The following is a 12566-nucleotide window of genomic DNA, read 5'->3' as shown; positions in this document are numbered from 1 at the left end:
AAACTCAGCTAGCCGTGGCTAGCAACCTGGATCTTTGCTCCCCAGTAGGCTCTGTCTAAGGTCATACCTGGTAAAAGACCTAGACCTAGACCATGAATCCTTGCTCACTACTTTGCATATGGGCCTTTTAGGTCTGATGCTAGCTCTTTTAGCTCCATCAATAGGGATCATATTGTTACTCATTAGTTCATGAATCAGACCATACCACTTCAGATTACTTACCAAAGCATGTTCTTAATCAGAGCAACTCCCAAATCTGCTCATAAATGTTCATCATGTACCCTGCCCTTCCTTGTTTTAACCCACGTCCATCTTAACATCCTCATTTCAGCTGTACGCAGCTTATCAATATGGCACCTTTTTAACTGCCCAATAGTCTTCCACATACATCATGGCTGGTCATACGATCCTGTGGAACTTCCCCCTGAAGCTTTAAAGGAATACATTGAGCCCTCCGCACTCTAGACACACCTCTCCACTTCATACAACCCACTTTAATTCTATGAGAAATATCATCTACAATGCAAAAACCTTCATTATTTTATTACTGAACTTAGATATTTGAAATAATCAGTGTAACCAACTCTCTCTTCAATACTCACACTGTGTCCATTTCGTGATTGTCTCCCAATAATTGTAATCGGGGTTCCTGCCACTGGTCTTGAGTCCCCTTATTTCCAACTTAGACATCTAGAGCTCTAACTTAGAGTTAATCCCTTTTTGGTCTCATCCACCACAATGGTATCATTAGCGGAAGAGCATACCCAAACCTCAATTTGAATAAGGTTATCATTTTGTCACATTTCAGTGTTAGGAAATTTCAAAATTTCGACCGAAATTTTGGCAAAACCTGGTACAAAGAACACTTGATGTGAACCAGAATTCAGCAGCTTGCCGAAACCCTGGTTTGAGACCCAAGGCCCAACCAAGATGGTTCTAGGGCTGGCCAAACCCTAAAAGGGGTAATTTGGTCAATTTCAGCCTTAATTATCTGCTGGGATTTAATTGCAGAATTTTGGGTTTAACTTTCTGAGTCCAGTCTTAGCTAAAAGTCTTAGATGATTTGTTAGTTGAATTCCTGAGACCTTTGGAGTCTTTCTTTAAAGTTGGACTCTTACAGATAAGTTAGTCTTTCAAGAAGAGTTCTTTTAATTTAGGTAGTTGTTAATTAGTTGTAAAGGGATATCCTAACTTATAAAGGAAATCCTAGTTAAGTTGGTTTCTAAGTTTTAGTCGAGTCCAAATAGAGTCTCCCAGTTTGAGTCAAGTTCTTTCCTTTTGATGTAAGGCTATAAATAAGCCAGCCAATGGTTTTAAACTTTAGTCTGCATTGAATAAGAATTGAATATTGTTTGTGGGAAACAGGTCACAGTTCTCTTTTGGAAGGCCACGGTGGATTTTCAGATTTCTAGATTCAATTGCAGCATTCCATCCTCAAGTCCCAGCAGCCAATCAACTACACCAACAGCAGAATTGAATCCAAGTACAACAGGCAAGAAACCCCTTTCCCTCCCATCGCAGCCACCAAGAATCCCCTCCCACCCCCTGCAATCCTCTCTAAACCCTTCCCTCACACCTGAGATACCCATAGGTAGCAACCTCACCCTCCACTACACTTTGCGGCACCCCTCCCCCCCTTCCCTTTCTCTCTCTCAGCCCCTCACTCTCTCCCTTCTCTGACCTGCAGCAGAATTACAAGATCATCATCCAATTTGAATTTGTTAAAACCCTATGATTTCCCCAAACAATCCCTTCACTTTCTGTTACCCAAATCCCACAACCCAAACATTCCCAAGATCGTCCCTAAACCTCCCCACACCCAACTGTAAGTTTCCTAGGAAGTTTTGATACATCCCATATCTCTTTGTTACATCCCACATATCCTATTATCAAATAAACCATCTCATCTTGAGTTTTGTTAAAACGCTAACCCTTCCCGTATTTCTCTACTATCCAAATTCTTCAACCCAAAATTAACAATACTATCCACTTGATTGCTGGAAGATGCTGGGAAAACTCTTCATTTTACGAAATCATCAAAGAAACCCCAACCCTAATTTCAGTTCATATCAGCACTCCTTGGTCCACGATGTATGGTTTATTGGAGAACTGAAACTTGTGTTGCAAGGTAAGTGGAGCAAGATGCATTGGACCTGAATGAAGCTATTTGACCAGCCACAAAAGCAAGACCCATCTGGATTAACTACCCATCTTACGTGGAGGAGTCTTCAAGGTGTGAATGCACCGAGGCACAGGAAAAGAAATGGGTTCACCTGGAATCAACTCACATGAACTGTCACATTGCATGAGTTTGTGATTGTGATGGCCCAACATGGTAACAAGGTCACTAGGTAACAAGTTGACCCAATCCATCAAAGCAGATGACATAACCATGGATCTAAAATCGAACTGGTGACAGTAAGGTTGTGCATTACCTACCTACAGCTACATTTCAACATGCAAAGTGAAAAGTTCAGATTATACTGTTTGCAGCTTTCAAGTTCTGTATCTTATCTTCATCAAGTGTTTCCAGAAAGCAGCATGTCCCGAACAGATAAGTATAATAAAAAATCACTACAAAGAAAGAAAATAAAATGAAAGAGAGCAATAACCTAACCTTCATTTGCTTAGAAAATACATTAGAATGGAAGCAAATATGCCATCTAGAGACATACATTCGTCCCTGGTACAAGAACGACCTCTCTAATGCACATGAAAAAGTACGTTCAACAGCCTGAAATTACATGTTTAATCATTAGACCTCTTATTGCAGTGGCTGGAAATATTCTTACACAGATTGATAGGGTGGCTAGTGGAGGGAAATTTACAAATTCAACAGGCAATTTAAAAAAAAAAAAATAAAAAAATAAAAAAGAACAAGAGAGAAGAAGAAATAACTCTTGCAGTGCTTGCCTCATCAGGAGAGAGATTAAATATAGTTTGCAGAGGGCCAGGTTTCTGATGAACTACTGTGGGCCCTTGCTTATCTAATGTGTTCCTTCTCTGAGCATTGTCTCCAGCATAATGATTAAAAACCCTGTCCATAAATTTGTAGGTTCATAATCCAACAACAACTAGGAAAGAATGGAAAGCAAATTAACAAAGTACAAAAACATATGAATATAATGTTTCCTGGTACTGCACAAGCTTACCCAATGAGCTTTTACATCAAGGAGAATAATCATTTAAAAATTTTTGAAAAGAAAGATATTGCTGGAGTGGATGCAACAAGCTGAAGCCCAAAAGGGGAAGAAATCAAGAAATGATACACATAAACACAAAAAAGGGTGTGGAACAGAACCCAGAAGTTATCTATGATGACCTAGCATGACCTCTCATATCCCCAACACCCCCCCCCCCAAGTGGGTCTGCTACAACCTTTGTTCACCAATGGACCAAAACTGGGTCCTCCCTGGACTCTGGAGCAGCTAATTATCCTGCTTTTACCCCCCCCCCCCATCCCATCCACAATCACAACCTCACTCATCGCTGGAAGAAACAGCACTGCCATCAACGGCCTCTAAGAACAACCAGTTCCTAGGTTCCCACCTGGTAGATTGCAAGATTCCTCCCTTGCAGCTTTGTAGAACACTTTGGGGATGGGGATAATTCATCTTATAGTTTAGTGAAGAAAAACAAGTTGAATGGTTGAAGATGTTCTTGGGACTTGGGAAAAAGAAAAGAGAAGAAGGTGATCATACAACCAGGCTACTCCTTTGTACGTCACTGGTAGCAATAAACAAAACAACACCAGTTTCTATTTGTAAATTTATTTTCAAATCGCCCATATTAAACCCTTACATTAAAGACTCAAAATTGACCCTATACGGAAAAGGAAATGCCTAACCCAGTTCTTGCTATGAAAAGAGAATATTCTAAAATAACTTAAATTGAACCAATAGTCAAACCATCCAAAATGGTTCAGCTTAAAATATAACAATGTACAGAAATAAAAACACCTAATTTTGTATGCAACCTAATTACCCATTGTAAAAATCCATGAGATCAAAGACCAGACATGTAAAGAATCCAACCTACAGCTATCACTAACACCCCCTCACCCGGGGGGGGGGGGGAAGAAGAAGAAACAAAAGCCTGATTTGGTGACAAACCTGCATCAAGTTTACCTAATTTTGACAATTTGAAAAACACTGAAAAAGAAAAGGTGCAAAAATATTTACTACTGAAAATTTTATGACTTATTAATCCAGGATGAATAAATGACCTGGCTAAATTCCATAAGTTAGAAAAATTAAGAAAATTCCACCTATAAACATTAATATTTAATGCACCTGATTTGTAATTCTATGTTCAAATCGTTTATACATGACATCTTAAATTTTTTTTTGTTTATCGTGTATTATGCTTGTATGCTCCAAAACACTAGGATTTCTGCATGATTTCAAACCATATCTATGTGCATATTAAGCAACCTAATGTCTCTCAGCATCTTCAAGAAGTCCTTTAAAGCCAGCTTTCCGACATGCTTTCCAACACCGATACTAGATACTTTAATCAGTTCCCATATCCGCCACATGGTTGCATAATGACGCCCTAGTTTTATGGACGCTCATGAATCATCACAAGTTTAACCCCAGAAGCTTCTCCCACTAAGAGATACATAAATCCAGGAATTATCCGGAAGCCTAATTTGGATGCTAAGCATGGGTAAAAGTTGGATATGGTGAACATATGGCAAAAACAGGAAGCCAGATTTGAAAATTGCAGTGCATGGAGATGCACTCAGGCAGTAAAGGAAAAGAAATTCTCAAAGTTCCCAATCACTTATGTACCATTGAACCTCCAGTTCTTAAAATAATGAAGAATAGCATGGAATCATGACCCAAAGATCATCAAAAATCTTTAGTAATTCAATTAACAGCTGCAATTTGGAATGAAATGGAATAAGAAACAAAATAGCTGTGAGATCTGTCTCATCCACTAAAATGGAACACTATAAAACTAAAGGTTGTGCTGAAAATAAATACTTTTTTAAGTCAATAGAAGTGCAAGTTCCCAGAACTTTCACCGTCATACACAAAACCTAGCTTTTCACCTTATCAGCAGAAATGCCAGACAGTAGTTTGTTTTGGTGATTAGTAGTGAAAGGAAACTTCTTATACTGCAACACAGAAACACATAGACACCCAAGACATTCTGAAGCATGAAATCCAAAATCTCCACTGTCACCCCCCCCCTCCCGGTCAAAAACTAAAGGCCCACTAGAAGATTCTAGTGGTCAGGCCTTCATGATGCAATTTTCAATGATGCACCAATAGAGAAAAAAGATGTCCATCAGAAGGGAGAAGGCTGTTACCTAGAAGACTTTCCAGGGATTTTACTTGTCTTAAGATGAAGGCAAACCTGAGATATACAAATATATCGGATTAGTGGTATACTATTGAAAGAAATCTATCATTAAAATTACCAGAAAATGAGAGAAACAATATATATATAGTACATGTCAAGAACTTAAATCACCTGCCCTGAAGGACCATCCAAAGTATACCAGACTACTCCAGTTTGTCCTTCATCTTCAATGGGAAGTGTCACGGATCCAAGAAGAGTGCTCTTCCATATTATATCCCAATCGTACATTGCGATACTAATCTACAGGAGAAAAAACTGATCCAATGAACAAAAAACTAAAACAGATTTTAGGACAATCTAAACATACAAATATTAGGCATATACCATTACAACTGCTTATCCCAAGAAAATGAGCTGTCAAGTAAGGGCCAAAACAATGTCTATCTGCACACAACTTATAAATCTTATCTTCCGCCTGTATTGTAAGAAAATAAACATTCCATTGTATTGAGCTAATTAATACTGAGTATATATGTAAACAATCGTCTGCAATCAACTAGAAAATTTGATTCAGGTGGCATGGCAATGTTCAATGGAGGCCATTGGATGCTCTAGAATGGAGGATCAACTTGATTAAGATATAAGGAAGTAAAAGAGCTAGGGGCAGAACATGACCTTAGGAAGAGTGACAAGTAAAGATATGCATAGTTTAGGCCATGTATCAAGTATGACATCAATTCAAGCTCATTGGAGGTCAGAACACATTAGCTTAGTTAGGATAATGCCAAGTTGTTGTTTTCATGTAGATTTCAACAATTTCAAACTTTCTAGGAGCAGAAACCATAAATTTTCATGGTGACTATGCAACCCAAGGCATTGGAGGGGGGCCTAGGCAGCAAGATGCCCCACCCATGGTTCAAGACATTGGTTTCAGTGGCAACTAGTTACTCTACAAAACAAGCTGGGCCATGATCTCACTGAGTTGGAGAAAAAATTCACCCCCCCCCCCCCCAAAACAAAAAACTCAATGGCCCACCTCAGTCAGTTTTAGGTGTCTTCTGGAGCTGAAACTTTCTGTCCAGCCTATTTCAAGCCTCCCAAGCACAGTAGTGGCTTCAGATTTTATGAAAATAGTACCATAACATTTCAGACCCCAAGTATTGAACTGCAACACTGAATATGCTCCACAAGATGGCCTATTATACACATGATATACTCAATTACTCAAACATTAATGTTTGATGTTCAAATTTCAAACTCTACCAAAAAATGTTCAAATTTTCAAACAAGTTTAATACATTATAAAGCTCAAATGATCAATCAAAAGGGTAAAGTTGTAACTTAAGACTTGAGACCCTATGAGCACAGTAATAACTAATAAGCACTGCCGCACTAAGCCACCAACATGGGGGTCACTCAGCAGCTCTACCAGCAGCAGCACCTCTCCCCAGCACCAGTTCCACTATATCCTACAGCTCCTCAAGCTCCTCGAGCTCTAGCCAGCTCAAATAATTGTTGTGCTATAGCTTCTTGAACATTAGCAAAGACTTGGTACCACTTGGATGTATCATACAAGACCCAACCAAGTGTTGCTTCAACCTTGTATTACTTCCAATAAGTACCTTCCCAAAGTTATAGCACATTGCCAATTGGGACTCCATATTGTCATGCAATATAATCATCCTCCATCATAGTGGCAAGCAATATAAACCAATGAATTGTAAACCATCATGACTAAAGTCAAACAATTAAGACATGTTAAACAATACAAATTCATACCTTCAGGTTCAAAGTGTGTGTTTGAAGTTCAAACATGGATGCCTAGTGAGTACAGCACTTGGCATTTCAAAACATAATATGGTTCCGTCTTTACACCGAATAGGTTTCCCACGTCATCGAGTTGTATTAACTACAATATGTGTCCACACTTCTCAATTATGTCATATAATCTAACACTGGAGGAACAACCTAGTAACCTTCATTTTAAAGCATATTGTTTTGTACACACAAAAGACATGGGTGTGATTGAGAAGAGACAAGGAAAGGGTAGGGGCAGGGGTACGGGTGGGGTGTTTGAATACTTACTTGTGGGGAAGAGAGAGAGAGGGAGGATGAATATTTGCAGCAAAGTCTGAAACACCAAGCAGACGCAGCTTTCCTTCTCGGAAACCTGTGACTAACAATTCTCCTTCAAATGCAAGTTTATTTGATAATTCATAAGCTTCTTCTTTACAAGCAATGGGCTATATTTATAAAGCCTGACAAGAAGGATTTATACTAGAACTCAACATTAGAGTATAACAAGCTAGGACTCTCAAGTAAACAAATTGCAATCATAAAAGGACTTCCTACTTGGGACTCCTACTCCACTAAGGATCCTCACTTGTCTCATCCTAGGATGATTCAAATTACATCACAAGAGTAGGACTAGTCTCCCAGTAGAACTTGGACTACAACTAAAGGAATCCTTCTCTAATTAGGATTCCTAACCAGACTAGGACTATTTCATAATTAAACAAAGGACTCAAATAACAAAGTAAAGATAGACTCCCAAAAATATCTTGATTCTGACTAGATCAAATTGGGTTGGACTAGAGTACCCAAAATGCCCCTGTTGCTGAAAAGACTCCATGCAGCGGGGCTAGACCATAGGGGTTGGGCAGCAACCCTAGGTCATATTTCGTGAACCCTCTCGTGATGGCCCTAGACATAGTTGTCAAGGTGTCGCCTAGGCGCCCTAGCCCCTTTTTGGTTCAAGGTGACCTAGTGTCGCCTTGTCGCCTAGGCAATACCTTGACACCTTGCTTGGTGTCACCTTGGTTTTCATTGTCCTCTATTGCCTTGCCTTGCCTCACCTCGTCTTGCCTTGTCGCCTAGACAACTATGGCTCTAGATTTGGTTCACGAAGCCACTCATTCTTAGACAATTAGGGGACACACATGTGAGTTTGAGTTCATTTTAATCATGTGTCAATATTGTGGCTCATTATCATCTTGGATGTAACCGGTAGCCTTGTTTTATTTGAAATACCCTTGATGAAGGAACTCACAGATGGTTTTGTGTTTTTTATCAAAGTTCTCAAGGCGTCGCCTATTTATGGGTCAAGGTTGGTGCCTTGTCTGGTGTCACCTTGGTTTTCTTTGTCCTCTATCGCCTCGCCTCACCTTTTAGCCTTGACAACTATGTTTCTTATGGATCAAAGTTGTATTTGATATTTGACCACTAATGATGTGTATGTGTATGTGTTAGTTATCTGTTAAGCACATTCTAATGTAGGTTTCAGGTTCTACTTTATTATCCATTGAAATTGCATATCATTTATGTCATTTATACTTCAAGCATGTTTAGATATGTGAAAATGCAACATTCAGTTTCGTCTACATACAAACTAGCATGTACAAATCCAAAAGACCATTTGTGTTATTTTTTTAGTTAAACTAACCATGGATATGTGTTCATAGGCCTTGAAATAGGCTATCTAAGAAGAACCAGACCCATCAAAACATACTACCAGAACCTGGCAGATTTTGTACCAGGTTTCAGGGAGATTTTGGCCAAATTTCGAGATTACAGTGATCTTGACCTCATTCAAACCTTGAAAACAGACGAGTCTAAAACTTTGCTTAGAAGTTAGAACCAAGAAGTGAGTTCAAAGATACAGAAAATGACAGGAAAAAGCACCCTGGAATTTCAAGAGCTCAGAAATCATTGTAACCAATTCTACAGTTCTCTCGTGTGGGGTCCTCTATCCCATGGACCACAATTATTACTCCCCCATCCAAATACATATAGTGCCAATAAAGGTGACCTCATCGCAAAAAAAAAAATAAAAAACCAACATTATGTTGTTAAGTTTAGAGTTCCCCAAAAACCAACGCATAAAATCAAGAAGACATAAGTTTATAAGAAATAAAACATATTTGAATTCTACTCAACTTATGTTTCATCACTAGTATCTAATAAATCAAGTCTCAATGCTATTCCACTCAATATATGTATACCATTTACTAAATGAGTCCTGTTTATGCCATTTTAGGTAATTAAGAACTAATAAATACCAGCACAGGAAGCTTGTCAACATAAAAGTTGAATTCTTCTCCCCACATCGGATTTCTTGACCCAGGAACCATGGAACTGCATTAGCAGCAGAAGCAAATAAATAAATGCCAATTATAAAAAGCATAAATCAAGAAAAAGATACAAAATGGCTAAAAAATTTCTTGGTAACAATTAATGTAATCAAAAAATGAATGGTTGTGCTTTTTAAATTTTTATTTTTTTTGTAGCCAAGAAGTTGTGAAATGCAAGTAAATGCAATAGGGAATAGGGATACATCATAAAGTACCACACATTGAAGGTATATGACAAAATAGCTCAATAGAATTTTATTATTGGGAAAGAGTACACATGCAAGTGAAGCCCCGTTGTGCTAAAACTTTCCGCCCTCTCCAACATTTTTATGTTTGATCATCTCCTTAAAAATAATAGAAGTTGCACTGAGATCAGAGGTGATCATCGTGAAGACAACCTAATGCAGGCCCAGACTGGGCTTGTTGTGGTTGGCTTTCATGGAAAGAGGAATTAGAATAATAAGAAGAGGAGGAAGAGGAAATCACATAACAGAAAAGTGGGAAAGGGGGGAAAGAGTGTTCGCACTTAAACACTGATAGGGCCCCGGGTTCATGGTATTAAGCTACATTGAGGAAAGAGACAGGGGATTGGGGGTTATAAATAGAGGGGAAAGGGGAGGATTATGAATTGTTATGTGAGTGAGTTAGCGCAACCGTAGGCTGAGGGGCACCGTGAGGTGTTGGGGGTGATTGGCACCATTAAAACCAGTTCTATCTTGTTAATTCTTGTATTTCGTATTGGGTTTTAAAGTGAATAGAATGTTCTTATCAACTGGTATCAAGCAGCTCAATGCCTCATCCCAGGGAAGCAATGGTATTGCCACTGTTTTCAGGTGAAGAGAATGTGCAAAGATGGCTTTTGGAGATCCTATTGTTTTGTTGGGAACACCACATCGAGGATGACCAACGGTTGGGCATAGCTCTCCAACACTTGGAAGGAGACACGTTGGATTGGGCATATGCAAGGTCTTGGCCGGTGTTTGATTGGGTGAGTTTCAAAGAAGCCCTGCAAAATGAGTTCGGCAATGGCCAGGAGACAAAGGTGAGCGTGATTTTGGAAGGCAATCAGGAAGAATTTATGGACGCTAACGGAGTGGTGGAAATGGGAGACCAGGCAAAACCGATGGAAAGAATGCCGAGTGAAATCGTCGGAAGAGATCGATCAATTATTACGGTGGTCCCATGCCATACTTGGAGAAGAGAGAAGAAGAGCATAAGAGGTTTGAACGTCGATGCCTACCGGAGTGAAATTGCAGCAGCAGAAAATCACGCCATTAAATTGAAAGGCAGCGAAGGTTAGAAGCATAGAAAGAGGCCAAGCGATTGGCGGAGACCAGCAGGCAGCAGCTAGGGTGGTTGCTTGCAGAAAATGGGGAAGAAGATGCTGGAGTTCAAGGGTTTACGGGGTTAGTTTGGCTCACCTCAAACCGGTTAGTGGGTTTGGTCCACACCCTAAGGGCCAAAGATTATTTTATTTAGGCCAAATTCAGGTACACTTAGTCTTAAAAATAGGGCCCAAGCGAACCAAATTCAAAGATAGGGCCGCTAGGTTCCCAAAGAAACCTCCTTGGGCCCATTCCATTCTCTTGAACCAAAGCCCAAACTATTCCAACAAACCAATGCCCAACCCATTTAGTTTATTCCATACCCAGCCAATCTCTTTCAACCCATGGCCCCACCCATTTAAAATATTTATCATGGGCCTGGCCCATTTCGTTACACCAAAACCCATTTCCTCTCATTACCATTTTGGGCCTAAATAATATCAAACAATCAACAAACCAGACCCAAACTAGTCCGAACCAAGCACTTACCGAACCACAAAAGAGGGAAGTCATCATCTTCAACCTCGCAGAATCGAGACGGAAAGCAAGTGGCGAGAATGGAGTTGCAGCGTTGCAATGGGGTGTTGGTTTTGTAGCCAGCGACAGAAATTTCAAGACCGAGTGTATCGTTCCAAGTCTTGATGCTATTTCCCCAGTCTTTTCGCAAATTTGTTTTGGGGCTCTCACACAAAGGAATGATCACAAGTTTGGGACGGTAGTACTGAGGAGGTTGCTCGTAAGGCAAGAACACAAGAATCTAATGCTTCTCACTAGGTTGATTCCTTTCACAAAGGGACAAGATGCTAGGACCATTGTGCTCGACAAAATAAGTACCACCGATACGCAGCCATCTGCTCTGAGGGTCATGGAAGGGGTTTCTGGAACAAGATCTTTGGGGTTCCTCTCCCAGGACCGGCAATATTTGCAGGGGTGTGACTTACACCAACAACATTCAGATTGGAAATTCTGCCAGAGAAAACCAGTGTTCGGCATCGTTCCCTAGGTTTTTCGCCAAAAATTTTTCTCGATTTGCTTGAGAGTCTGTCCTACAATGGATTCCATTCACTTTTTCTTCTTTGTGGTGGGTATAACTTCTGAAGTGTCGCTTCTTGGTCTTCTCTGCGACCTCATTTTGGTAACGGCAGCATTGCACCTCCTAGGAATCCCACCTACCCCTCTTTAGTGTTTGGCATATTGTTCGAGAGGAACTGAAGTGCGGAATCTCTTCTTTTTCGTTTGAAGAGGCAGCGGAGAATGCAAAGCATCAAAAGCTGCACATCATTGGTCATTTGCATCCTTGGAAATGAGTCTGCTGTTGGATCTTGGAGAATGTTGTTGAGATGTCCTGGTTGTGCGGCAAACATGTGAAGACTAAACTTCAAAATTTCCATCACCTTAAGGACAAGGTGATTTTCGAAGGGTGGTAGTGATAGGGCCCCGGGATCACGGTATTAAGCTACATTAAGGAAAGAGACAGGGGATTGGGGGTTATAAATAGAGGGGAAAGGGAGGGGAAAGGGAGAGGAAAAGGGGGATTATGAATTGTTATGTGAGTGAGTTAGGGCAGCCATAGGCTGAGGGGCACCGTGAGGTGTTGGGGGTGACTGGCACCATTAAAACCAGTTCTATCTTATTGATTCTTGTATTTTCATATTGATTTTTAGAGTGAATAGAAGGTTCTTATCAACCACTAAGCACTCAAGCTAACATAACTCAATCCATTCTATTAAATCTGTATCTAACATGGGGGATTACATCATAAGTATAGAAAATTACAAGACTTCTAATTTAAGAATAACCC

At 40.0% G+C, this 12566-nt stretch overlaps 1 protein-coding gene across 1 annotated transcript in view; it reads right to left on the bottom strand.

Annotated features, from left to right (window-relative positions):
* LOC149022219 (BAG-associated GRAM protein 1-like) overlaps window positions 1-12566 on the bottom strand; it is a 58122-nt gene that overhangs the window by 23431 nt on the left and 22125 nt on the right. Inside the window, exons 5-9 of the mRNA XM_089150393.1 lie at window positions 9369-9444; window positions 5482-5610; window positions 5318-5364; window positions 2914-3037; window positions 2618-2734 (exon numbers count right to left, since the gene is read on the bottom strand). Coding sequence (XP_089006519.1) covers window positions 2618-2734; window positions 2914-3037; window positions 5318-5364; window positions 5482-5610; window positions 9369-9444 — 493 coding nt within the window. The remainder of the gene's footprint in view (window positions 1-2617; window positions 2735-2913; window positions 3038-5317; window positions 5365-5481; window positions 5611-9368; window positions 9445-12566) is intronic.

The sequence above is a fragment of the Hakea prostrata genome, chromosome 3 (assembly GCF_041222555.1).
Source record: "Hakea prostrata isolate BN-2017 chromosome 3, UWA_Hpros_2, whole genome shotgun sequence".
In the NCBI taxonomy this organism is placed as follows: Eukaryota; Viridiplantae; Streptophyta; class Magnoliopsida; order Proteales; family Proteaceae; genus Hakea; species Hakea prostrata.
Note: the sequence above shows the minus strand (reverse complement) of the source record. Positions and strands in the feature narration are given on the sequence as shown.